The sequence below is a fragment of the Leopardus geoffroyi genome, chromosome B2 (assembly GCF_018350155.1).
Source record: "Leopardus geoffroyi isolate Oge1 chromosome B2, O.geoffroyi_Oge1_pat1.0, whole genome shotgun sequence".
Classification (NCBI taxonomy): Eukaryota; Metazoa; Chordata; class Mammalia; order Carnivora; family Felidae; genus Leopardus; species Leopardus geoffroyi.
In genome coordinates, this window is record NC_059332.1 from 107,245,311 (window position 1) to 107,269,849 (window position 24,539).

Genomic DNA, 24,539 nt, shown 5'->3' on the forward strand with positions numbered 1-24,539 from the left:
AATGTCTTAAATGTCTCATTCAATAAGTATTTATTCAACATCTGCTATGTTGTGTGTTTAGAAGTGTGCCTAGAACTCTTCTAAAGTACCGGGGACACATCAGTGAGTAAAACAGACAAAATCCCTGCTTACCTCATAGAGCCTACATTCTAGTGAGGGAAGACAGTGCCACATGCTAAGCCATACTGGAGCCCAAGGAAAAGGAGAAATCAGTGACATTGATTACTGACTTTAAAGTTTTGATATTTTGCTCATATCATGGATTTTTTTGCATTTTCATTTTTAAAATATTGCATCAAAATATTTATCTTGCTTATATTTGGGGGGGGGGGGGTCCCATTGAATTTTGTGCCTGAAGCAAATCTCACTCCCCTCACTAGCTCTGGAAGACAGATGCTAAGACAGATGCTGGAAGAAGCATCTAAGACAGATGCTGGAAGATGCATGGTAGGGCCTGAAGGGTGCCACCCACATTTCCCCTTCAAGACCTCGGCACACATTGTACTCAGCTGCTGAGAGTGTTGACAGCTCACAGCTGAATCCCTGCCCCTACAAAGGCCAAATGACAATGCTTAACCATCAGAAGCAAGGCGGGAGCAAATATCTCACTGAGCAGCAAGTCAGAGCCACAGGCAGAGAGACAGATGCACAGAGAGCTGGGGAAATGACTGGAGTCTCTAGACACAAGATCAATCTGTGCCAGTAATTCTCAAAGTGTGATCCCCTGTCCAGTGGCATCAACATTACCTGGATATTTGTAAGAAATACCAATTCTCGGGCTATAGTCCAGACCCACTTGATTAGAAACACTGGGATGGGGGCCAGCGATCTATAGTTCAATAAGGCCCCAGGTGATTCTGATGCACTGATCTATACAGTCAAGAGAAAGGATCACGAGGAGGCTAAGGGCAGCTGTGCCAACAAGAAATCAAAATTCTTTGACAAGCTTTGGACCTGAACTAATTTTCAGACTCAGAGCCCACTACTAACGGGAAGGCCAGGTCCTCAGGAAGAAGTACCCTGTAACACCTTGGCATGTCTGCATGACAATGACTACCCCCGTCCTTCCCCAAAGGGACCAAAAGATATTTACTTGGGTAACCATACCCCGGGGAAAGGAAATAGCCCAAGATTTTAAGAACTGTTGAACATAAGGTCTGAGTTGACAGTGGTAACCAGTATGATACAAATCATGGTCTTCTGGCAGAGTAGATGTGTATGGAAGCCAGGTAATAAATGGACTCCTAGCCCAGGTCCACTTCACAGTGGGTCTCTTCAGTCCAGGGACCAATCCAGTGGTTATGTCCCTGGTCCCTGATGTATAATTGAAATAGACAATTCTTGGAAGTTGACAAAATGTCCACATGCATATATTAGTTCCTTGGCCTGTGAATAAAAGCTATCATATTGGGGAAGGACAAGTGGGAGCCTCTGAAGCTTCTTCTATGCCCCTCCTGAGGACAAGACTGCAAATTACAAACATCCCAAGGCAAATGGCAGAAATTAGTGCCACCTTTACGACCTAAAGGAAGCGCAGTGGTAATTCCCATCAAATCTCCATTTAACTCATCAGTCTGGCCCCTACCCACCCTGGAAGATGTCAGCAGAGTACCCCAAGCTCCATCAACTAGCAGTGCCAACTGTAACTAAGAGCATGACAAAGTGGTACGATCCACAGCCCCCCACCCCCCCACCCCCCACCCCTCCCACAGCTGATCTGGAGTCAGTACCTGAAACTCATGGTCTCTTTTCTCTACCATCCATTCTAGATTTCCCTTGCCCTTGGTTAGCACCTGTGACAGACAATACAATAAGTGAATAAACGTTATGTTATGTTAGATGATGAAAATGCTATGAAAAATTGGGAAGGGAGAAATGTTTTGCAATTTTGAATAGGTTATGGTAGGCTTCACTGAAGTGACATTTGAGCAAAATCTTGAAGAAGGTGAGGGTGATCACCTTCAGGGAAATGGCACTTCACGGATAGAACAGCAAGTGAAAAGGCCCTGAGGCCTGTTCATGTCTGGAGAATTACACAAACAGCAAGACTGGTGGTAGCTTGTGGCCGGAGGTTGTAGGGCTTTAGATGTCATTATTATAAGGACTTTGGCTTTTACCAGGAATAGGATGGGGAGCCACTTGAGGGTCTGGGTTAAGAGGTATCATGACCTGACTTTACTTATTAATAGGATCGCTTAGATTACTATGCTGAGAACAACCTGTAGGAAGTCAAGGAGGATGGCAAGGCAAGAGAGAATAGTGGTCTGTACTGGGGTGATAGCAGATTTGGTGAGAGAGAGAGAGAGTGTGTGAACAGGGAACAGGGGCAGAGTGAGAGAGAGGTAGAGAGAGAGAGAGAGAGACAGAGAGAGAGAGAAAGTGAGAATCTTAGGCAGGCTCCATGCTCAGTGTGGAGTCCACTATGGGGCTCAATACCATGACTCTGGGATCATGATCTGAGCTGAAATCAAGAGTTGGATGCTCAACCAACTGGGCCACCTAGACGTCCTTGGATATTTTTAAAATAGAGAGTCTATAGGATTTTCTGCCAGATGGGGTATGAGATACAAGAGACAATAAATTGTCAAGGATGACTCAAATGTTTGACCCAAGCACTGGAAGGATAGAGTATCCATTTAATTTGCCAAGATGGATAAAACTGGGAAAGGAGCAAATTTAGGGGGACAAAATCAGGAGTATGATTTGGAATATGTTGAGGTTCAGATGTCTTTTAGATAACCAAGGAGATACATTGAATAGGAGTTTGATACCAGTGCCTAGAGATCAGGAATCATCAGCTAACAGGTAGGTTCTGTGAACCCTAAGATTTCGTGAAAATCACGGGGATAGAAAAGAGCCTGGGCCATGCAAACATTAAAGGTCTACAAGAGGAAGAGAAACTAGGTAAGTTGCAAAAAGACTGAGGAAGCCAGAAGAGGTTAGTAAGGAAAACCACAGGCATGTGTTGTCCTGGAGGACAAGTGAGGAAGGATTTCAGGGAGGAGACAGTAAGCAGGTCTATCAAATCAAGTAAGATCAGGGCTTAGAATGAGCAATGAAGGTCACCTTGATAAGGCTTCTCAGAAGCAGCATTAAGGCCAAAAACTTCCACTGGAGTGGGCCAGCAGAAGGGACGAGAACTGGAGATGGGTATAGACAACTCTCCAAAAAAGTTTTGCTAAGAGGGGAAACAGACATAGTGAGGGAAGTAGAGTCAAGCAAGGTGTTTTTATTGTTTTGAATCCGTGGTGGAAATGATACAGTGGGGAGGAGGACTGCTAAGGGGTGAGGGGAGGATGCTGGGGCCGTGTTCCGAAGAGGCAGGAGGGGCGCAATCCAGCCCAGGTGGAAGGGCTTTCTTCGAATAGGAGTGTGGATAGTCCCCTCTGTCACAGGACAGAAGGCAGGGCACAGGGGGGCAGGTGCTAGCAAAGGTGTGCAGGGGGTGTGAGGTGGACTAAGAGCATGACCAAGTGAGGGGTTTCTTCTGGGTAATACTTTCCTCTCTCATTTTAGGAATTAATACAGGCATCACATTGCTAACTCTTGTAGGGGATCTCGGTCTACAGCGGAAGGGAGGGTATGAAACGGAGAATCTCATTCAAGCGCCTCAGAAGGACAGAACTTAAGTACTGAGAGCCTGACTTCCTGGAAATGCCTAATTTACAGAAGACAGAGCCTTCCCTCCTGACCAGTGAACATATGCCAAGAATCTCCCCATCCTCAAGCCCATGACCTTGCTTTTTGAACTCTGGCTTTTACTCCTTGCCCATAAATACCCCAAACCCTCAACGGGAGCTTGCAATAGCATGCATTTTCCAAACTGCAATTCCTCAGCTTTTCCCACATAAACTAGATTTCTGGAAATTCAAGCTTGCCTCAGTTTACCTTTTTATTTAGGTTGACACTAATGATGTAACTTTGGTCAGGTTATTTAGTGTCTCTAGGCTATAGCTACCTAATTTGTAAAACCAGGATAACAATACTACCTATGTTATAGATTGCTGGGAGGATAGAATGAATTAATACCTTCGTCTAAATATTGAAAAGTGCTTAAAAAATAAGCACATAGTAAGAAATCTAAATAGATAATTTTTACCCTCGATCAATAGATATTATTTTTAATGGAGCAATAAAAAGTAAGGGGAGTTGAGAAATATGTTCCAGAAACTAATCTTTCAAATAAGGAATGTTAAAGACATTAAAAAAAAAAATCACTTAGGGGTGCCTGGCTGGCTCAGTTTGAAGAACATGAGACTGTTGATCTTGGGGTTGTGAGTTTGAGCCCCATGTTGGGTGTAGAGATTACTTAAATAAACTTAAAAAAAAAAAAGAAAGAAAAGAAAAAGAACACTCTTAAAAAAAAAAAAAAACCAAACATCTCTTTTTTAAAAAAAATTATTTAAATGTCTGAGGTTTCCCCCATTTGTAAAAGTATCACCTTCATTATGAATAGTATTAATGTGAAAATCAAATGTCATGTGTTGTGTTTTGAAGAGTAAGTACTAATATTATGATTGTCATGTTGTAATTAAAATCTCATTGAAATAAATAAGCACTTAAAACCAATTTAGAAATATTTCAGTTGCTGTGAATTTAAAATTTAACTTTGGCTCAAGGTTTCTTTGAAACTCAGTTTATTTTAGCATTTTTTGAGAAAACAATTATAACATCCATATATCTAATTATAATGAAATTAAAATTTCTTGGTTTTTGTAACCTTCATGAACACATAATGATATTGGGAAGCGAAATGACTGGACCGTGTCTGGCAGGTAACTTCCCATTCAAGGATAGGTTGTGTTACACTATTTTGTTCATCTTTACCAGTTCTTAGGGACAGAGTATATAAATGGTGTGTGTGTGGAGGGGGGGGGGGGGTTTCCAGGGGTTTACCGTAGTCCAGGCAACTTGTCATTCCCCATCGCATGGAGGCCTCTCAAAGGCAGAAAATCAAAGGTCTCCAATATGCTGGATCCTTCAAGGCAGCTTTGGGCTCCCCTTCTTACAAAGTAGTTTAATTTCCCAACAATGGTAAAATAAGATTAGAGATCAGTATATGTATGAATCCTCAGTTTAAAATTATCCTGGACTAACTGTAATTCTAAAAGGACCAAAGTAGGCCTGAGACACATGTATCTTCCTCTCTTCACAGTGGATCTAGTCCCTGCTTTGTTGGCAATTATAAAGTTGAAAATTTGGAAAATGTTAAAATATATCTTAACTGCAGACATTATTTCTAAAGTATATTTCAGATGTCTTTTAATGCTCCTATATATTTTGATTTTCATCCAAGTATTTCTAAACCCTATAACGGAGTTATGATGAGAAATTTATGCGCAGAAAAATGGAAACTTAATAACCAGTGACAAAACAAACAGCGCCCTCGGTGGCCGGTAGCCTGAACTGCACTTCCAACAAGCCCAAAGTGGCTGGCAATCCTTGAAAAACACCTAGTTGCTGTCAGGCAGGAATTTACAAGGCTCCCTTAGGAAAGATGATCCAAGTACCTTTAGAGGCATGCTGTCTCAACTCAGTAACTGTAACAGAAACAAAAAAGGTTACAGAATTATAGAACTTACAACCCCAAAACCCTGTGAAGACAGAAGTTTGCTAGACTGGCCAATCACGGCCTCTCACCCCATTGTTGGGGATGGACTCCACCCAGTACAAACATGCTGTTTGTACCATGTGGCCACTCACTCCCTCACCCCCCACATCCTCTTGAACCAAGTGAACACTGAGCCTGAATCTGTAAGATGAAGATAGGTGAGTCCTCCGGAAAGATCAGAGAAAGGAACAGCAGGGAGCCAGGCCTCAAGGTAGATCAAAAGCTGCAAGGCACCAGAGAAACCCCAAGTTAGCACAGAGAACAGGGCTGCAGAGAGGGACAGTACTTGGGAGCACACTCACCATGAGAAGTGGCGATAAGGGACTTTGAGAACCCCAGGGAATCTCAAGGGACCTTGAGAACCCCAGAGAGGCTGAGAGAACTTTTTAGTTCCAGGGTCATGTAGGCTGGCTAAACTTTGTTTCCTGCCCTTAATGAGATTCCCCACCATACCCTTGCAGTGAACCTTTTATTTCAGCTAGCCTCTGAAATTTTCCTCTTCTGTAACTCAGTAATACCTGAATCAGACATGCTTAATCCTCTTTTATGGACAAGAGTCTTGTAGACAGCAAGGTCATACTGCTGGCTACTGATCACTCGGTTCTAGAAACGAATTCGCCTGATTCTCAATTTGCTAGGCTTCCTGGTCTTCTTTATGTATCAGTAGGCACTGAAAAAGTCAGATCAGATGTATTAAGTAGTATTACCATACTGGCTTGGTTTATTATGAAAGTCCTAAATTAAACCATGTTTGCCCCCACATAAAAATGCACCTTTCTGGTGGTTCAACTTGGCCAACGTTTAAGGTTCTAACCAAACATAGAGAAGAGTGGCCTAAAAACCATTTGTGCCTGGAAGATAAATAACTTCTACCCTACTTCCTGGGGGAGATCAGGCCCAGTGTATAAATCCTATTTCCCTTCTGAGACTTTATCTTGAATCAGAGTATTTACATAGACACATCAACAATTTAGTTAAGCCTCACTTGACAGAAATGTCAAGTTTCAAATATGAAATACAATATTTAATACATTATTAACAGTAATGTTATTTAATAAATATTTAATACAAACATTATATTTAGATGCATTTTTAAGCCTTTAAGAAGGGAACTGATATAAGAACAACAGAAAAGTGTATCACAGGGAGCAATTTCTACAGCTTCCTGTGCATGTCTTCTGAGAAACAGTGAAGGGGGTATGTGGGTAATGGTTCCCCATATACCTGGGGGGGCTATGGCACTTGTTGCATGGGACATAAACGGCAAAACCCCTATGGGAGTACTAACGTGAGCCAGGAGCCTTCTTTTATCTTCTTGAATGTTAACAATAAGGAAAGCAGACATGGGAGATATTATTCTGAACACTGAGGAATTTGCACTGGCCTCGTCTGCCACCCTGTGAGTTCGTTAGATTTGGAACGAGGCCATCTGGAAGGTTAACCTGGCTGGCAGGTAGGCCCTAGTGACCCAGACTTTGAGTGTAGGTTGGTTCTGAATTCCCAAATGCTGTGGACTGGCTAAAAGTGACCTCAGGGTATCCTTGAGGTATCCTCAAGGTATCCTGGTTGACCTGAGATTTTCCCCACAATTGTTCTTGCAATAAGTCTACCAGCTAGGCAGCTTTAGCACTTGAAGAAAGCATAGAAATCAGGTACAGTGTTTGTGGGAATTCAAATTTGTCAACCAAGAGGAGATCTCTATTAAAGTTTTGGTATAGCTTCTGAAAAAGTTTAAAGTTTAAGCCGAACAGTTAAAGATATCAGAATAATAAGCTTATTCTGTCTGCATTTCTGAGAAACACTAAAAATTATAATAAAATCCCTACTAGAAATTTTAGACTACCACATATACACTGAAGACATTATCTTTTACAGGTTCAGAAAACTCCTCTCTTTTACATAATTATAAGAGAGTTAAAATTCTGGTTTGGTCTCGCAAATTAGGTGTAATTCCACATTACTAAAATGTTTTAAAGGAGTTCACTGGCCTGAAATAAAAGTATTCTGACATGTTGATGCAGAATTAAGGGTTATTTTTATACTTTCCCTTATTGACCAGAAATATGATTTTTGAGACTGTACATACTCCCCCAAGATGCCCATGTGCTTCTTTGGTACACGCTAAATACCATATAAGAGAAAGTCTTGTGAAATCACATAGCGTAAGAAAAACAGGACACAGCAGGATAGAATGTGACCTCACGACATTAGACATTTTCAGCTCTAAACTACTACAGGGAGCAAACAGCAGTGGTAGTACTTTTGACCCTGCATACCCTTAAGACCATGAGTTTGGCCTGTAATACCATCGGCCTATAAAGGGAATAGACTGCCTTAGGGGGTAGCTGATTCTAAGACTAGAGGCAGGAAAAAAAATCAAAATGTGTCTGGAACGTGCTGTTATTTTCAGATACTATGGATACTTTTAGAAATGTCAGAGTCCTAAAAGGACATCGGCATCAACATAATGGGACTTCCTATTGACCAAGTTGTCAGATTTTGACCATCAAACACAAGCACAGCAAGGTAGTCGTAACCTGAAAGCAGGCTGTGATACAAGTTTAATTTTTTAGTAAGTAGGGGAATGTTCATACTGAACATATTTTATTCCTTCTAATAAGTTTGTCTATTTACAATATTTACAAAGTTATTTCTAACTGGGTAAGCATCAAAGAAATACATGGAACCTGTAATTTAGCCAAATGATCCTGACAGAAGAAGGTGCTAAAATAAAAAATAGGGTGGATTTATTAGCATAAATAATTGGATGCATGGTGGGTACAAAGAATAACCAGGTAGCAGGTGGCACAGGTGGTCATATACAGTAATTAAGGAAGAGAGACAATTTAACACCGTATTTTAAAACATGAATTATTCAATGTCCTGAAGAGATAAGTTAAGTACATAAATCCCTCATTACCAAGAAGTGCAAGCCCTAGAATCAAGATTCCCAATAAGGAACACAGCCATTTTAAATAATGAAAACAGAACATATCAAAATACCCTAGTGACAAAGCCAACAGGTTACATACTGCCAGCCATGCAAAGCTTTAATACATCGTTACTGCAAGAGATACCAAGTTTCAAAGACATTTATAAGAGGAGGACTTAAAAGTTTACCACAAAAACAAAAACCAAACCAAAAACAACAGCTCGGCATGGTGACTCAGTTTCAATTGTCCCAGTCTACACAATCAGACTAGACTGTGTTTAGACCAAGATTCAACCTGTCGATAACCCGGATCCTCTCTCTTTCCCTCATTTCTAGTCAGACTATTGAAACTCAGGAAAGTACTAATACTGAGACATTAGGGACAGATCACATTAAGAATCATACTACACTGGGAAGTTATTAAGTAAGTACAGAAGGAAGAAGAAATTACCTAAACTATATGTTTAGGTAATGTTTCAGAATAAGTTGAGGTGAATGTGCAATAGTACATTTTACAATCCTTGCCAGCTGTTTAAGGTGTTATTTCAAAAGACTCATCAATTTGTACTCACAGTTTAACATTTTTCAGAAAACGTAATTAGTCAATTTTGGAATTAATGTTTAAATGCTCAAGAAAATTTGAGGTTCCTTAATATTTTGGTATGAACTTAATGAAACAATCATTAAACAAAGTACAGGTAGTTGTGGGTACTCTTCACATCTAAAAGCCCCTCAGACAATGGAAGCCTCTATTAATTATTGTTTTAAAAATTCATAATTCAGAAGAGAAAGTCTGTAATTAAGAAATCCTAACAGCTCCTGCTAGAATCCAAAGGAAAAAGTGATTTTGAAAGGACTTAAGAAAGACAAAGTTTGAGATGTCTATTCCTACCAAACACAGCCATCATTTGCTTGGTTTTAAAGACAATGAATCATAACTTAGTAGGAATCATATTTCCATATTAACCACTTGGGTAGATGCCACGATACATGATTGAGATTACTACACGCTCTCCTAACCACAGGATTTAAGTTGTGTTGAAGGTAGCAACCACCCCCCCCCACCCCCCGCCAATGATACAAAGAATCTGAAGCACAAAATGTTGGCTCAAGACAACAGGGAAAACTCAAAAGGTCAATACTTCAGAAAGCTGCTGTTTGACCAGTTGCCAGATCTTTAAGAATACCATGGAACCGTAAGGATGCCTCCTAAAGAAGGAAAAGCATTAGCACATCTGATTTGACACATGAGAATAAACACAAAAATGTTAGAAAAATCACATCATTTTGGAAAATTACAATATTCATCACACTCAGCACATCTTGGGTGAAGGAAAAAAAATGAGAATATTCTCCACCTAACCTGTTAACTTTATGAGGGCTACCTTCCTGGCATTTGTTCCTAAGTAAATGAAAGAAATGATCTCCCGAAGACCCAACCCCCATTAAAACAAAACAAAACAAAATAAAACAAAACAAAACAAAACAAAAACAACACAACAAAACCAACAAAAAACCAACCCAAAACAAACAGAAACATCTTTGGGAATACAAGTATTACATTTGCAAAATTAAGCATAATTTCAATTAATTCAAGTGCTGGTATGACACTGCCCGACTCTGCCAGACACTGATTATATGACTTTTCAAGTCATGAAGGTAAAGCTGAAATTATAAAGCCTGTCGGGGGTGCTGGTATTCTAAATGGAACTCATTATGGCCAAGAGTTTTTGTTCACATATAAACACCACGTCAATATCCCAAAGGTGCCGTGTTGAGCTGGGGAGGCTGAAATTTGACCTGAAAGCTTTTCATGATTATGGTTTTTTTCTCATTTCTTCATCCCAATCAAAATCCAATGCTTCGTCATCTAGTTCTGATAAAGTAAAGAGAGATTTTTTGGAAAGAGCCAATCTCTCAGTGGACCCCTCTAGCTGGAAAGTTCTCCTCTTCTTGCCAGGCACTGGAGCTGCAGTCCCGGGAGGAGGGCTTGGGCCTCTCTCTCCCTGGTTCACACTTTCAGGAGGAGGAAGGGATTCCGGTTTGGATTCAGAGGGGCAAGTAAAGGAGAAGTTTGCCAATTTGGCTAATGTGCAGGAGTGAACCTTGCTGCTTTTGTTACTGCTTGAGACCTCTTCCTTTCTGTCTCTTTGACAAGTAAGATGAGAATGCTCAGTCTTGTTCCCAAGCTCTACTTCAGGCTGGATGGTTCTCCTTTCAGGGACATGTTTGCTCTCCTCTCTTGACCTGTCTTCCTCCGGTGGCTTCCGGGACACCTGCTTTGCCTCACTCTGTGGCTGGTTTGAGTTCCTGCTTCCTGAGGGAGAGGCCAACTTTTGGGAACCCTTCACAGGCGAGGTTGAGTCTCTGCTTGCAACGTGGGGAGTTTCAGGACCTGGGATGGCTACTTCAGTTGTGCCCAGAGACACATGACTGTGGTCTTCAGGGGAATGGATCAGTTTCGACTTTGGTTTGAAAGTAAATTTTGCTAGTTTGGCCAACGGGGGACCTGGACTCTCGGCATATTCAAGTTCAGGCTCTTCCCTCTGAGCAAGGGATTTCTGTCTCGTTCTTTTGGGAGTTTCCCACGCTCCCTGTGGGCTGTGTACAGGACCAGAGTGAGGATGAGGAGAGCCTGTGGGCCGTGACGGCGCCCTGGAGGGATTCCTGTACAGCTCCTGGGCCCTTGCCGTGTGCAGCGTGTGCAGTTTCCTGGAGACGTGATGCATCAGTACCGAGTCTGGCTCACCAGCAGGCACTGCCACTTCAGAAACCATTGCTGCCTTTTTTGCCTCTTTACCTTCCACATTATCTGGCCTCGATGGAGCTTCTGCCTCTCCTGGTGCTAGAAGCTGTCCAGTTTCCAATTTGCGCCTTTGGCCTGGCTCATTCCTTTCCTTACCCTGAGATTTGTTCTGGAAGATTTTCAAAGCCATTTTCCCCCCAGTTGTTTTGGGAGACACAGGAACAGTGTTTTTGGACTCAATCTGATGAGCTGCTATGCAGTCAAACCAGTCCAAACTCTCATCTTTGCTGTATTTGTGCTCAGGTAAATGTTTTCTATTTGTTGATGTATTAGGCCCCAGGGGGGAGAGGGGACTGGGAAGTGGGCTTCCCTCAGGACTGCCTCCAGCAGAGGACGTCAGCGTACTACAGTTCACTTCCTGCCGTGCTGACCAGATTCTGGACTTGCATTCTTCTCCTGGATCATTTTTCAAGGATCCTGGATTAGTCTCTGCCTCCACTGCCTGGGGCTGGGATTGGTACGCACTCTGATTCTGTAACCTGTGGCAGAGATAAATAAGGAAAACATGTATTGAAGAGAAAAGAATTTTTAACCTTTCCATGTCTTTAGTCTCTGAGATGCCATCTAAAGGCTTCAGTCCAACATAATTCCAAGTTAATACCAAATACAGTCTCTTAGAGCAGCAGGAGGAAATTATCCTTTCTCAGCAGTATAGAATTTAAGTGCTTTGATCATCATTTTAAAACTGAAATGAAATAAAGGAAATGAAGTAACAGGTTTGTCTACATCTTTAGATCTCTCTGAAAGTCCATTTAATTCATTTAAGATTGTTTGAAGGTCAGTGTAAAATGCTTATTCTTATCTCTCCTGTTACATGTTCCACTACAACACAGGCTTCTAACTATCTGCACAGTGGACAGCTGCTGATCGGGTGGTTCCCTTGTAGGCAGTCTGTAGGTCAGAAACAGAGTGGAAGCCCAGAGATTATGATCTCCTCACATCTCTTCACCTGAGTACTGAATTTTAGCGCACCTAAAAGTCACCTTCCTTGGGAGTAGAGACTGTGATCCCGCTGGCCCTGTGGCATCACGTTCATGGCACACCTCCCCCAAGCAAGTGTGACGTCTTTCCTGCAAAGTGTAGCCATTTCAACACATGTTCTGGGCAGCTACTCTCTATCCAGCTGACACAGAGGTGAAACCTACTGACCTTCCAGAATGAAGGATCTGATCAGTGATAGTCATTTTCGATCTTGGGCATGCCAGAAATGGAAATAATGCCAGAGGATCAACTTCCAACAGAGATGACAGTTTCTCAAAAGGAACAGCTTCTCAGTATAAGGGGCAACATGGTCCCACTTCCGTGTGTTAAATATGAAAAGAACTAAGCCAAAGAGCAGACGAGTAAGTTATTCTAAAAATCATGTGTAATCACAGAAAAAGGTATAGAAGAAAATACATTACATTTAAATGAATTTTAGATTTAAATATATTTAAATACATTAAAATGTTAATGGTAGGCCTCTCTGGGAAATAAGATCATATGTGATTTTTATCTTTTTAATTTATTACTGTTACTTTTCAAAATAACTCTATTAAGAACATGTATTACCTCTTATGATCAGGAAAAAAAACCCACAAAAAATTATGATAAAAATACTGGGTTATATTTACTCACTATAGATTTGGACACATCAATACAGCAAAATCCATATTCACCACAGTCACAGCCAAACAAAAAAAACCCAAAATAGCTTGCAAAATTACTTCTATCAAATATACATCAAATTGGGGTCAGAGATATTCATAATTGTTAAAGCTCCATAAAAAATGTTCTAAAAGACAGTGAATTTAAGGCATAGAATAATTTAGCCCTACCATTTTAGTCTTATTCTGACTTTGGGAATTAAATTCTCCCCTACATAAAATGTTTCCAGTTTTACTATACCTTCCTAAAAGACAATCTCTTTGCATTCTGTTTTCATATGAATAGAATGACCACCATTTGAGTCCGGCTGTCACTGGTAAGCATTTTCCAGAAGAAAAGTGTGATAAAGGTACAATAGTTTGATGAGTCATATATGACCACTTTAAGGAATAGACAAGTCTTTCCTGAGGGGATAAACCTATATGCTACGTGGGCTTTTCTCGCTTGACAAAATTAGCCTTAGACGTGCCTTGGAGGTCATGCACTGTCATTTGCAGGGCAACCTGGTTTTGTTACTTTGAGGATCAACACTGGGACATGCCCCTGAATTACAAAGATGTATCAGAAGAAAAGGATATTTTAAGGCAGAATCCTATTTTTTTAGATCATTACCTACCCTTCTTCTTCTTTCCCTCCAGGAGGGTCATTTTGAATTTGGTAAGTTCAACCACTGTTTTTCTATCACATAACACTGATTCTGAGCTTCACATTCCTTTCCTTCCTGAATCCAGCATGACAGCTTTTGGTAGTCCAAATGTCCAGTTTCTGCTCAGTCAAAATGAGCAGCCTTTCCAAAAGCCAAGCCGGGCCCAGGGCAGGTCTAAAAAGGATCAGCTACATCAAACCATAAGAGAACCAAAGGAGTATCTTTCATCTTAACACTAGGCTCTGGATCATTAAAAAACCAGACCAAGAGAAAAGGGGGTTGATTTTATACAAGGGGCACTAGGTATTAGCAACACAAAGCCAGTCCCCAAACTTCCCCCAGGAAGGCTGTGCTGGGGTTTTATGAATTTGAGAGAGAATGCTACTACATGAAGGCAGTGAGTGAAAGGAGAAAAGCCAGGGAAATAATTCTCAAGGTTATACTTGTTCGGTCAACAATCATCTCAGTCTCTAAATTCTCCTTCAGCAGCCGCTCTGCTTCCACGGGAACTCCTTTCACCAGCTCCCAGCTTTGAGGTCAACGCCAGCTGCCAGACTCAGGGCAATTATTGAGCCACTCATGCTGATCATGAAGATACCCAAATGGATACCTCTGCCATCGCTCACTCATGTGTCACAGGTACACCCTCAAAGTCTAGCTTTTTAGAAGCTCATGTATGCAGGGAGCATGCAAACATTGAAGTCTGGGCAAAAATTCTCTAGGTAATGCACATGACATGTTCCTTCCCACATTTTAACAAATCATTACAAAGCTGAGTTTTGAAACATTGCTTTTGTCATTCTTGAGTTGTTACCCTGTTGGAGGAGAAACAGGTTTCCCTCTTTAACAAAATACATCATTCTCACTGGAGACTTTTTGTCTGTTAAATATGTGAAATTTTAAAGGTCATGAATCTGCGCATGTAGGGAAGGAAAATGATGATGCTGAAGGGAGGGTCAGAGCTGTTGCTAATGGACCAGGAGGGCCTTTCACAGGTAAAGGTCACTACTAGTTATCTCCACTTCTCAAACTTTCAAAACATCCTATTCGGCTGGCTCGAAAGCAATCTGGGCCTCAGTCTTCTACCTGATTTTCTTTCACCAGGGTTACATAAAGATCAAACATTTATTATGCTTGGAAGAGAGCTTTAAAACCATTAAGAATAAAATTAAAATATTAATAAACACTATGATTCTTCATGTAAACTCCCTTGCACATGGTTCTTTCCTGGCAAGGAAAAATGATAAAGCCAAATTATGATAATATTTTGTGGCTGGGTCTAGCCTGGGGTAGACTGACCTCCTGGAGTTCAACTTCCTCTTTCTTAACAGCATTCCCAGCCACCTTTCTAAATGGCACCGCTCTACCTATATTGACCCAAAGAAAGTGAAGAGGATGAAGTAGTGGTAGTGAACAGAATAAATCCCATTTACCAAGGCTTCTTGATTCCATGGAAACTGCATGTCTTGGGTGTGAACTGTGAGTAGCCAACCTTGGTGCTTCTCATGTAATTGGGAACCGGTGGTATAAATTCAGTAAATTAATACACAGTTTACCATATATAGTAAAGAACCTGCCAATGTTCTCCATGAGGCTCACCGAACCAGCAAGCCAAGGAAATGTAGCTACGGAAGGTGGTCACCAAAGATGGCAGCCATCAATTCCCCCATTCCTGTATGTTTATGTCACTCCTCCCATCAAGAGGTGGTGTCTATTTTCCCCTACTTTGCATGGGGGCTGACCCTGTGTCTTGCTCTGACCTATAAAATGTGGCAGAAATGATGCTGTATCAGTTCTGGCCCAGCTCATAAGAGGCCTGCTGGCTTCCATTTTTGCTCTGTTGGAGCATTAAGCTACCATGTCAGAATTCCGACTCCCCTGTGGTAAAGAGAGCCCCTGGCCATTTAAGCCACCTCCACTAAGGCACAACACATGTGAAGGAAACCATTCTGGATGTTCCAGTTCCACCTGAGCTCCCAGCTAAATTCAAGTATATGAGTGATCCCAGCCGACACTGTGTGGAGTGGAGATAAATGAATTTACGACTCTCAGAAAAGTGAGCAATAAAAGGGTGGTAGTGGTGGTTTTGTTTTTGTTTCTTTAAGCCGCCAAGCTTTGGGGTAGCTGATTATACAGCAACAGACAACTGAAACAATCCCCTACAGATAGTACAGACAGATTTTCCACTTAATTTCCACTTCCTTCATTTCATGAAGTGTCAAACAAGGATTTTCCATTATAAGCCTTTTCTTGGATTTCTCTTCTCACCTTTCAAGTCTTCTTAGCTCTTCACTCAAGAGGTTGTGCAGCTCCAGCTTTTCCAGAATGAGTTCACACTGCCTCTGGTACTGCTGCAGAGGGTTTTCAGGAAAGGAAGTGTGAAGTGCATTCACACCTCCTAGCAGTGCACCTCCCTGAAGGGGTATCGACAAAATGGAAAATACCAGAGAGAGTCAACCAGTCAGCCTGCATAGAGGAAGCATACGCTGGAGGCCACTGATCCCAGATCGGCCCTCTCTACTCCCATCTTGGCTGTCAGTCAACTGGGCCTTTTGCAAATTTCAACAGTTCTCTCCCTCCAGTTCCTGGTGGCAAGAACTGCTCCAGGAAGCACACTGTCACTAGTGGGACCATGAGTGCCCCTCAGACGTGTTGAGGAAAAAAGAGTGACACCCACTGCTGCACACTAGTTGGCAAAAGCAATGCTACTGACGCAAAGAATGCTTCCACGACCATGTCTTCCCCTTCCTTTAAATGGTTTCCTTTGGATATATTTCCTGAAATTATTAGATCTAGATTATGATCACTTTTACAACTCCTGATATGCTATAAATTGTCTTTTTTTTTTTTTACATGCTTATAGTTAGAGTTCAAATATTAGGTGCAAAATACCCTTACCTGCATCGAGGATTCCATTACTGACACTGCTGTAATAGCATCTTCCAGAGTCACAGTGTCACGAAACATCAGGCGAGCATGAGCTAAGAAAATTATGAAGACAGAAATTTTTTGATGCACATTTGACATGATAAATGTAATACTTTACCTGACCCCCTGAAAAATTACATTTTATGAATGAGCTACTAGTACTAAATTCATTTTACTAAAACAAGCACAAAAGTCTAATTTATTTCCTTCCTCCCTTCCTCCCTTCCTTCAGTAGGCTCCACACCCAGCCTGGAGCCCTATGCGGGGCTTTAATCACAACCCTGAGATCAAGACCTAAGCCAAAATCAAGAGTCAGACTCTTAACCAAATGAGCCACCCAGGCACCCCACAGAAGTCTAATTTCAATTAGTTTTAAAGTTGTTTCTCTAAAGATGGGCCTAATCTTTCACAGCCCATGTCAATTCTGGGTATTTACATGAAAGTACTCTGGGCTCCAACAAAGAAAGGAGTTATATAAGCATATAGCTAATATTCAACAACTTTTAATCTCCATTTAAAAAAATGTTTATTTACTTATTTTGCAGACAGAGAGGGAGAGAGAGAGAAGGTGCATGTGTGTGAGTGGGGGAGGGACTGAGAGACAGGGAGAGAGAGAATCCCAGGCGTTGTCAGCATAGAGCCCAACGCAGGGCTTGATCCCACAAACCGTGAGGTCATGACCTGAGCTGAAACCAAGACTCAGACACTTAACTGACTGAGCCACCCAGGTGCCCCATTAATCCTCATTTTCTAGTCTATTATAGAAATACACAATATTAAAGTCATTTCTCATCTCTGGCACTTCTCTTTACCTGTGAGCTTTTCAAAACTACCAAACTCACAAGCCTGCGTTTGGGATACTTGTCTGAATATTAGCTATAAATCCTTGACACAGTGAAGTGTATTTGTTTTTTTTTTTTTTTTCAACGTTTATTTATTTTTGGGACAGAGAGAGACAGAGCATGAACGGGGGAGGGGCAGAGAGAGAGAGAGACACAGAATCGGAAACAGGCTCCAGGCTCTGAGCCATCAGCCCAGAGCCCGACGCGGGGCTCGAACTCACAGACCGCAAGATCGTGACCTGGCTGAAGTCAGACGCTTAACCGACTGCGCCACCCAGGCGCCCCGAAGTGTATTTGTTTTATAAAACTTTTTATTAAGTATATATTCTGTCATCATATGATACAGCCAGTTCACACAGAAATTTTTTTAGAATTATTTTAACAAGGGCTAAATATAAAAGTTAGTATTAGAAAAAAAGTCTTGATGTTTGTTTGTTTATTTTGAGAGAGACAGAGTGCGAAATGAGGGAGAGGCAGAGAGAGAGGGAGACACAGAATCTGAAGCAGGCTCCAGGCTCTGAGCTGTCAGCACAGAGCCCAACACTGGCTCAAACTCACAAACTGTGAGATCATGACCTGAGCTGAAGTTGGATGTTTAACCGACTGAGCCACCCAGGTGCCCCTAGAAAAAAAGTCTTGAGATACATGTTAGTTGTATGTATGCATGTAAGTCTCATGCCTTAGGGTTGGGGTCATCTGTTATGTTAGTGATGGCCTGTGAATGGCAATTAATGAGAAAAAACTAGATATGCTTCACTGGAAACAACTCTAAACAAGCAAGTATTCCACCGAAAATGCTAACAGACCACCACTGAGAAACAAACATTAGTAAATAAGACTTTCTTTTTTTTTTATTTTTTTTTTCAACGTTTATTTATTTTTGGGACAGAGAGAGACAGAGCATGAACGGGGGAGGGGCAGAGAGAGAGGGAGACACAGAATCGGAAACAGGCTCCAGGCTCTGAGCCATCAGCCCAGAGCCTGACGCAGGGCTCGAACTCACAGACCGCGAGATCGTGACCTGGCTGAAGTCGGACGCTTAACCGACTGCGCCACCCAGGCACCCCAGTAAATAAGACTTTCTAAATGAATCATGTCACCAAGAGTCCTCTTAATGATGCTACACTCTACTCAATACTCATAATCTGTCCTCAGAAGAATGCAGGTTTCATAGCTCAGAGCCTTTACTTTTCAAGCAACTATGAACACCTTAGAAAAATCTTATTCATCTTTGAATCATGGTGCTAAGCTCCATGCCTTGCACGCATTGGGCACCCAATAGAAGTATTATTTGTTGAAAGAAATAAACCTTCTGCCAATCGGATCAAGCTTTCCAGCAGGCGGATGGTGGTCCGGGCAGCGTTCCGGGAATCACTCTGCCTCTGCATCTGGTAGTACCGGAGAAGAACCTGATTACCCACGTCAGACAGTGTGGGCTGTAGATTTCGAATCAGGCAGAAATAGGTTTTCATCTTTTCCATGCTCCAGAGCTTTTCTGATTTGCTTGGGTAACCTGTAAATATCAGGTGCTAGGTCAGCAATTTCTAAGAACAGGCAAACATCTCACTTAAAGGGTTTTGATAACGTTCTTGTGTTCATCTTTAAAAAAGATAACCTTCAGGTTTGTGGCCACTGAAACCTAGACCTGATTCTGCATGGCATATAGTTCAAGAACAAGCAGCCTTAGGATCTAAGCTTAATGAAGGTAAACTTCCTACAGGCGCTAAAATTATCCAGAATAATTCTGGTCTGTCCTATAGTAATATACAGTATTTGAATAAATCTAATTTAATTTAAAGAGAAACACACCCTTAGAGATTTCTGTTTCATAATTCAGTCCAGTTTTCTTTGCGTGCAAGAGGTGAGTGGTAACTATTTACCATAAGGTTGCCCTCTTTTAATCACAAAGAACATATTTACCAACTATAAGATCATCAGCAGGCCTCCTTCTTTCTGCTCATTATTCTGGGCACACTAAATGGCTCCTCTTGCTGCCTTCGGTCTAAGCATCTCTCCATTGCCGGTTAGGTAGGTACCTTGAGTATTTACTTAATTTTCTTCAAAGAGAATTTCATTTGGTTATGTCTACTTTTTCTCCACCAATGTGAATAATTTATCTCCACATACCTTTGTTTTCTAAGATAAAGGAGGAAATTATACGATCCCAGTCTTCATTCTTGGTATCAAGCAAAACCAGGATCAGATCAAATCGACTTAAGAGTGGGCTGCCAAGGGCAATGTTCACGGACACGGACTCGTGGGGGTCATACTGGCCTTTGGGGTTAGTTGCTGCCAGAATGGTGGTCCTTGTGTTCAGCTTGCACACGAGGCTATTAAAAGAGAGGGTACAATTCACTGACTGCTGAGATTCAAATAAATAGCAAAATTAAACTTGTTAATAAAAAGAAAATCTTGTTCCTTGAAAATCTAGAGAAACTGTGTGGAAGAGAATATGGAATGATACAAGGAGGTATCACAAATGCCAAGTTCAAAGGAAGTATATTAAAGCAGCGTATGCTGAAAGAAGTTATTGTTAAATAAATATTTCTTATGCCCCTACTATGAGCAGATCCCTCTTTTGGGTGCTAAGAGGTGTACAAAATTAAATTAAACACAGATACTATTCTTAAGGAGCTTGTAATTTACCAGCTATAATGGTAAGACAGGGCAGACTATGATACATTCTGGAAGGATAAAGTTCCCAGGGGAAGTAAAGATGATGTGTATCCATTTCTATGGTTGGAAGAGATGATTAGAGAAACAATGCAAAGTAGCTTTTGAACTGGGCCCTTCACAACATCTGGACTTTTAAAGTGGAGATTATATGTATATATATACATACATATATATATATATATATATATATATATATATATATATATATTTGTGAGGGAGTGAAAGTAAGGGGTAAGGGTGACTTTGGAGAATGCTGAGTGGCTAAAGCAAAAACTTCTTGTGTGCTCACTTCTTTTGATTTTTCTAAAAGTGAAAGAAACAAGGGTCAGAGACACAGAGAGAGGGATGGAGGGAAAGAGGAGAAAGGAGGAAGGGGAAGAGAGGGAGGGAAAGGAAATTAGAAAAAATAAGGATTGATCAGCATTACTCTTTGTTCTGAGCTTAGGTGACACACAATGTTACATTAATTTCAGGTGCATAACTTAGTGATTTGACGAGTTTACACATTATGCTATGTTCATCACAAGTGTAGCTACCATCTGTTCCATTACATCACTACTACAATATCAATGACTGTATTCCTTATGCTCTGCTTTTTATTTGCATAGCTTACTCATTCCATAACTGAACTGTGATTTACTCATTCCAAACTGAACTTATTCCCTCTCCCTTTCACGTATTTTCCCCAAACTCCCATTCCCCTCCCCTCTGGCAACCATCAGTTTGTTCTCTATATTTATAGTTCTGATTCTGCTTTTTTTTAATTTATTTTTTTAGATTTAATTTATGAGTAGAATCATACGATGTTTGTCTTTCTCAGTCTGACTTATTTTACTCAGCATAATACCCTCGAGGTCCATCCATGTTGTCTCAAATGGCATGATCTCATCCTTTCTTTATGACTGTGTAATATTCCAGTGTGTGTGTGTGTGCGTGTGTATCTGTGTGCGTGCACAGGCACGTGCACATGTGCACACACACACACACACACACACATTTTTCTTATCCATATGTCTACTGGTGGACACTTAGGTTGCTTCCATGTCTTGGCTATTGTAAATAATGCTGCAATGAACACGGGGGTACATATATTTTTTTGAATTAGTGTTTTTGTTTTCTGACAGTGGAATTACTAGACCTTATGGTATTTCTATTGTTAATTTTTTGAGGAACCTCCATACTGTTTTCCATAGTGGCTGTACCAATTTACATTCCCACCAACAGTGCACAGCTGTTCCTTTTTCTCCATATCCTCACCAACAGTTGTTGTTTTTTGTCTTTTTGATTTTAGCCATTCTAACAGGTAATATCTCATTGTGGTTTTGATTTGCATTTCCCTGATGATTAGCGATGCTGAGCATCTTGTTATGTGTCTGTTGGCCACCCGTGTATCTTCTTTGGAAAAATGTCTACTCAGTAAACTGAGGGTTGATGGGGGGTGGGAGGGAGGGGAGGGTGGGTGATGGGCATTGAGGAGGGCACCTGTTGGGATGAGCACTGGGTGTTGTATGGAAACTGATTTGACAATAAATTTCATATTAAAAAAATGTCTATTCAGGTCCAGAAAATCCTAAATAATTCACCAAAAAACTACTAGAAGTAATAAACAAATTCAGTAAGGTGGCAGTCTACAAAATTAGTACCAAGAAACTTGTGGCTTTTCCATACACTAGCAATGAAGTTGCAGAAAGAGAAATTTTAAAAACAACAGTATTTACAGTTGCAGTAAAAAGAATAAAATACCTGCGAATAAACTTAACCAAAGAGGTAAAAGACCTATATTCTGAAAACTATAAAAAAAATTGAAGATGACACAAATGAAAAGATATTCCATGCTCATGGAATGGAAGAACAAATATTGTTAAAATGTCCATACTACCCAAAGCAATCTACAAATTCAATGCAATCTCTATTAAAATACCAACAGTATTTTTCACAGAACTAGAATGAATAATACTAAAATTTATATGTAATCACAGAAGACCCCAAATAGTCAAAGCAATCTTGAGGAAGAAGACCAAGCTGGAGGTACTACAATTCTAGATTTCAAGATATACTACACAAAGCTGTAGTAATCAAAACAACATAGTACCGGCACAAAAATAGACACATAGATCAGTGGAACAGAATAGAGACTCCAGAAATAAACCCACGATTATATGGTCAATTAATCTATGACAAAGAAGGCAAGAATATACAATGGGGAAAAAAACACTTTTTCAATAAACGGTGCTGGGAAAACTGGACAGCTACATGTAAAAGAATGAAACCGGACTACTTTCTAGTATTATGCACAAAAGTAAAATGCATTAAAGACCTAAATAAGAGACCTGAAATCACAAGAATCCTAGAAGAGAACACAGGCAGTAACTTCTCTGACATCAGCCATAGCAATAATTTTCTAGATAAGTCTCCTAAGAGCAGGGAGATGAAAACAAAAATAAACTATTGGGACTACATCAAAATAAAAAGCTTTTGCACAGTGAAGGAAATCATCAACAAAACAAAAAGACAACCTACTGAATGGGAAAATATATTTATAAATGATAAATCTGATCAGGGGTTAATATCCAAAATATATAAAGAACTTATACAAATGAACACCCAAAATACCAAACAATCCAATTTAAAAATGGGCAGAGGATCTGAATACTTATTTTTCCGAAGAAGACATATAGATAGCCAACAAATATATGAAAAGGAGCAAATATATGTTGAGGAGCAACAGTAAAGGGAAGACTGAGGAGGTCTGGGCACAGTGGGCAGGTTAGATGGACAGGACACATGGAGAAGATCAGAGCCATGGTCCAGGAAGAGGCACACAAGTCCTGAACAGAGCAGTGGCGCCATGGGTGTGTGGATATGACATAACTTAGATATTGTTGTTAAATTTATCATTGATGGGTAAGTCCTCAAAATAGCATGGCATATTCATTAATAACAAATATAGATTCTTTTTTTCTCTGTAAATTTGTATGCTCTCCATTCAATGACCATTTTTAGTTATAGTGGCATATCTGCCTCTGAGTAGTCACAGCCCTGTGACATCAGCAAACATGTGCTACATTTGTTAATCTCTAATCTATTTCCAGTTGGCTCCAGTGACCGGCTCATGAGACTGAAAAAGTTTAAGAGTCTTAATTTGTAGTAAATGGCACAAGAAGACACTCATTAAGGAGAAACACAAACAAGGCACTAAATCTCCCTTTAAAATGAAATCCCTTTTGAAATTTTACTGAAAGGGGAGCACTTGGGTGGCTCAGTTGGTTAAGCATCCCATTCTTGATTTCGGTTCAGGTCATGAGGTAGCAGTTTGTGAGTTCAAGCCCTCCGTTGGGCTCTGTGCTGACAGTGCACAGCCTGCTTGGGATTCCCTCTCTGCCCCTCCACTGCTCACTTGCTCTTTCTCAAAATAAATATTAAAAAAAAAATTATTGAAAGGGGAAAATTCTGAATAGTCTACATCTTATAATTTATGTGCCAAAATGGCTTTGTGAAGGCAGTTGTTTAGGCCATGGAATCCAGTTTGCCAAAAAAAAAAAAAGTAGTAAATTGTTCCTAACTAATCTCACAAAGCACATTTAATCTATACTGAAATGAGGCTGTTGCATTTATCATAGAAAAGGAATATTACTGGGGCGCCTGGGTGGCGCAGTCGGTTAAGCGTCCGACTTCAGCCAGGTCACGATCTCGCGGTCCGTGAGTTCGAGCCCCGCGTCGGGCTCTGGGCTGATGGCTCAGAGCCTGGAGCCTGTTTCCGATTCTGTGTCTCCCTCTCTCTCTGCCCCTCCCCCGTTCATGCTCTGTCTCTCTCTGTCCCAAAAATAAATAAACGTTGGAAAAAAAATTAAAAAAAAAAGAAAAGGAATATTACTGAAATACTGGCAATGAAACAAAGTACAATTGCATTGAAGTGATTTTTTAAAAAATATTTTCAATATGAGATAAAACTGACTGTCCTCTCTCTGATCTACAAATATTTATAATACATTTCCTGTGTGCAGAGGACTATAATGACAATTCAGGAAGGTATACAGTGGTCCCTGCCTTCAGTTAGTTTCCAACAGAACTGATGGAGGAGGGGGAGGTTCTACACAGCGCCTGCCAGACAATACGTGAGCCATGGATGATGGCGTCGCTGTCAGCATTAGCATCAGCAAGGAGACACTTCTGTGGAGACTCCTGCGTATCTGTAAGGTACATAATCTTAAAACTACCCATGATGTGAGAAGGGAAATGAACAAGCAAAGATAGAAAGAAGGAGGTGAATTATTCCTGAGGTAACTGGGGGGGAAGGGGGAACAAAAAAGTTTAAGCAAGGGGGCTAAGGACAATTTACATGTGAAGAAAAAAGGCTGTCTGATGGACAGTTAGTGAAAATGTGAGCAATGAGAAACAGAAGAGTCGTTTCTGGTCATTTGAAACAGGGGAAGGCTATATACACACCTGGT

At 40.8% G+C, this 24,539-nt stretch overlaps 1 protein-coding gene and 1 long non-coding RNA gene across 6 annotated transcripts in view; one reads left to right on the forward strand and one right to left on the reverse strand.

Annotated features, from left to right (window-relative positions):
• Positions 1-8,336: 8,336 nt before the first annotated feature.
• MCM9 (minichromosome maintenance 9 homologous recombination repair factor) overlaps positions 8,337-24,539 on the reverse strand; it is a 115,854-nt gene continuing 99,651 nt past the window's right edge. For 3 of the 5 annotated variants that reach the window (XM_045499409.1, XM_045499410.1, XM_045499411.1), the window contains 5 exons: positions 19,540-19,742; positions 18,722-18,925; positions 16,541-16,623; positions 15,911-16,056; positions 8,337-11,828 (listed from right to left, as the gene is read on the reverse strand). In XM_045499409.1, coding sequence (XP_045355365.1) covers positions 10,361-11,828; positions 15,911-16,056; positions 16,541-16,623; positions 18,722-18,925; positions 19,540-19,742 — 2,104 coding nt within the window. In that variant the 3' untranslated portion in view covers positions 8,337-10,360. Of the gene's footprint in view, positions 11,829-12,548; positions 12,673-14,941; positions 15,010-15,910; positions 16,057-16,540; positions 16,624-18,721; positions 18,926-19,539; positions 19,743-24,539 lie in introns of those variants that run through there. The other 2 variants (XM_045499412.1, XM_045499413.1) reach the window with 2 other exon arrangements.
• LOC123608940 lies at positions 14,168-15,080 on the forward strand. Its single transcript, XR_006717524.1, has 2 exons — positions 14,168-14,281; positions 14,974-15,080. It is a non-coding gene; the product is annotated as an uncharacterized LOC123608940 (long non-coding RNA).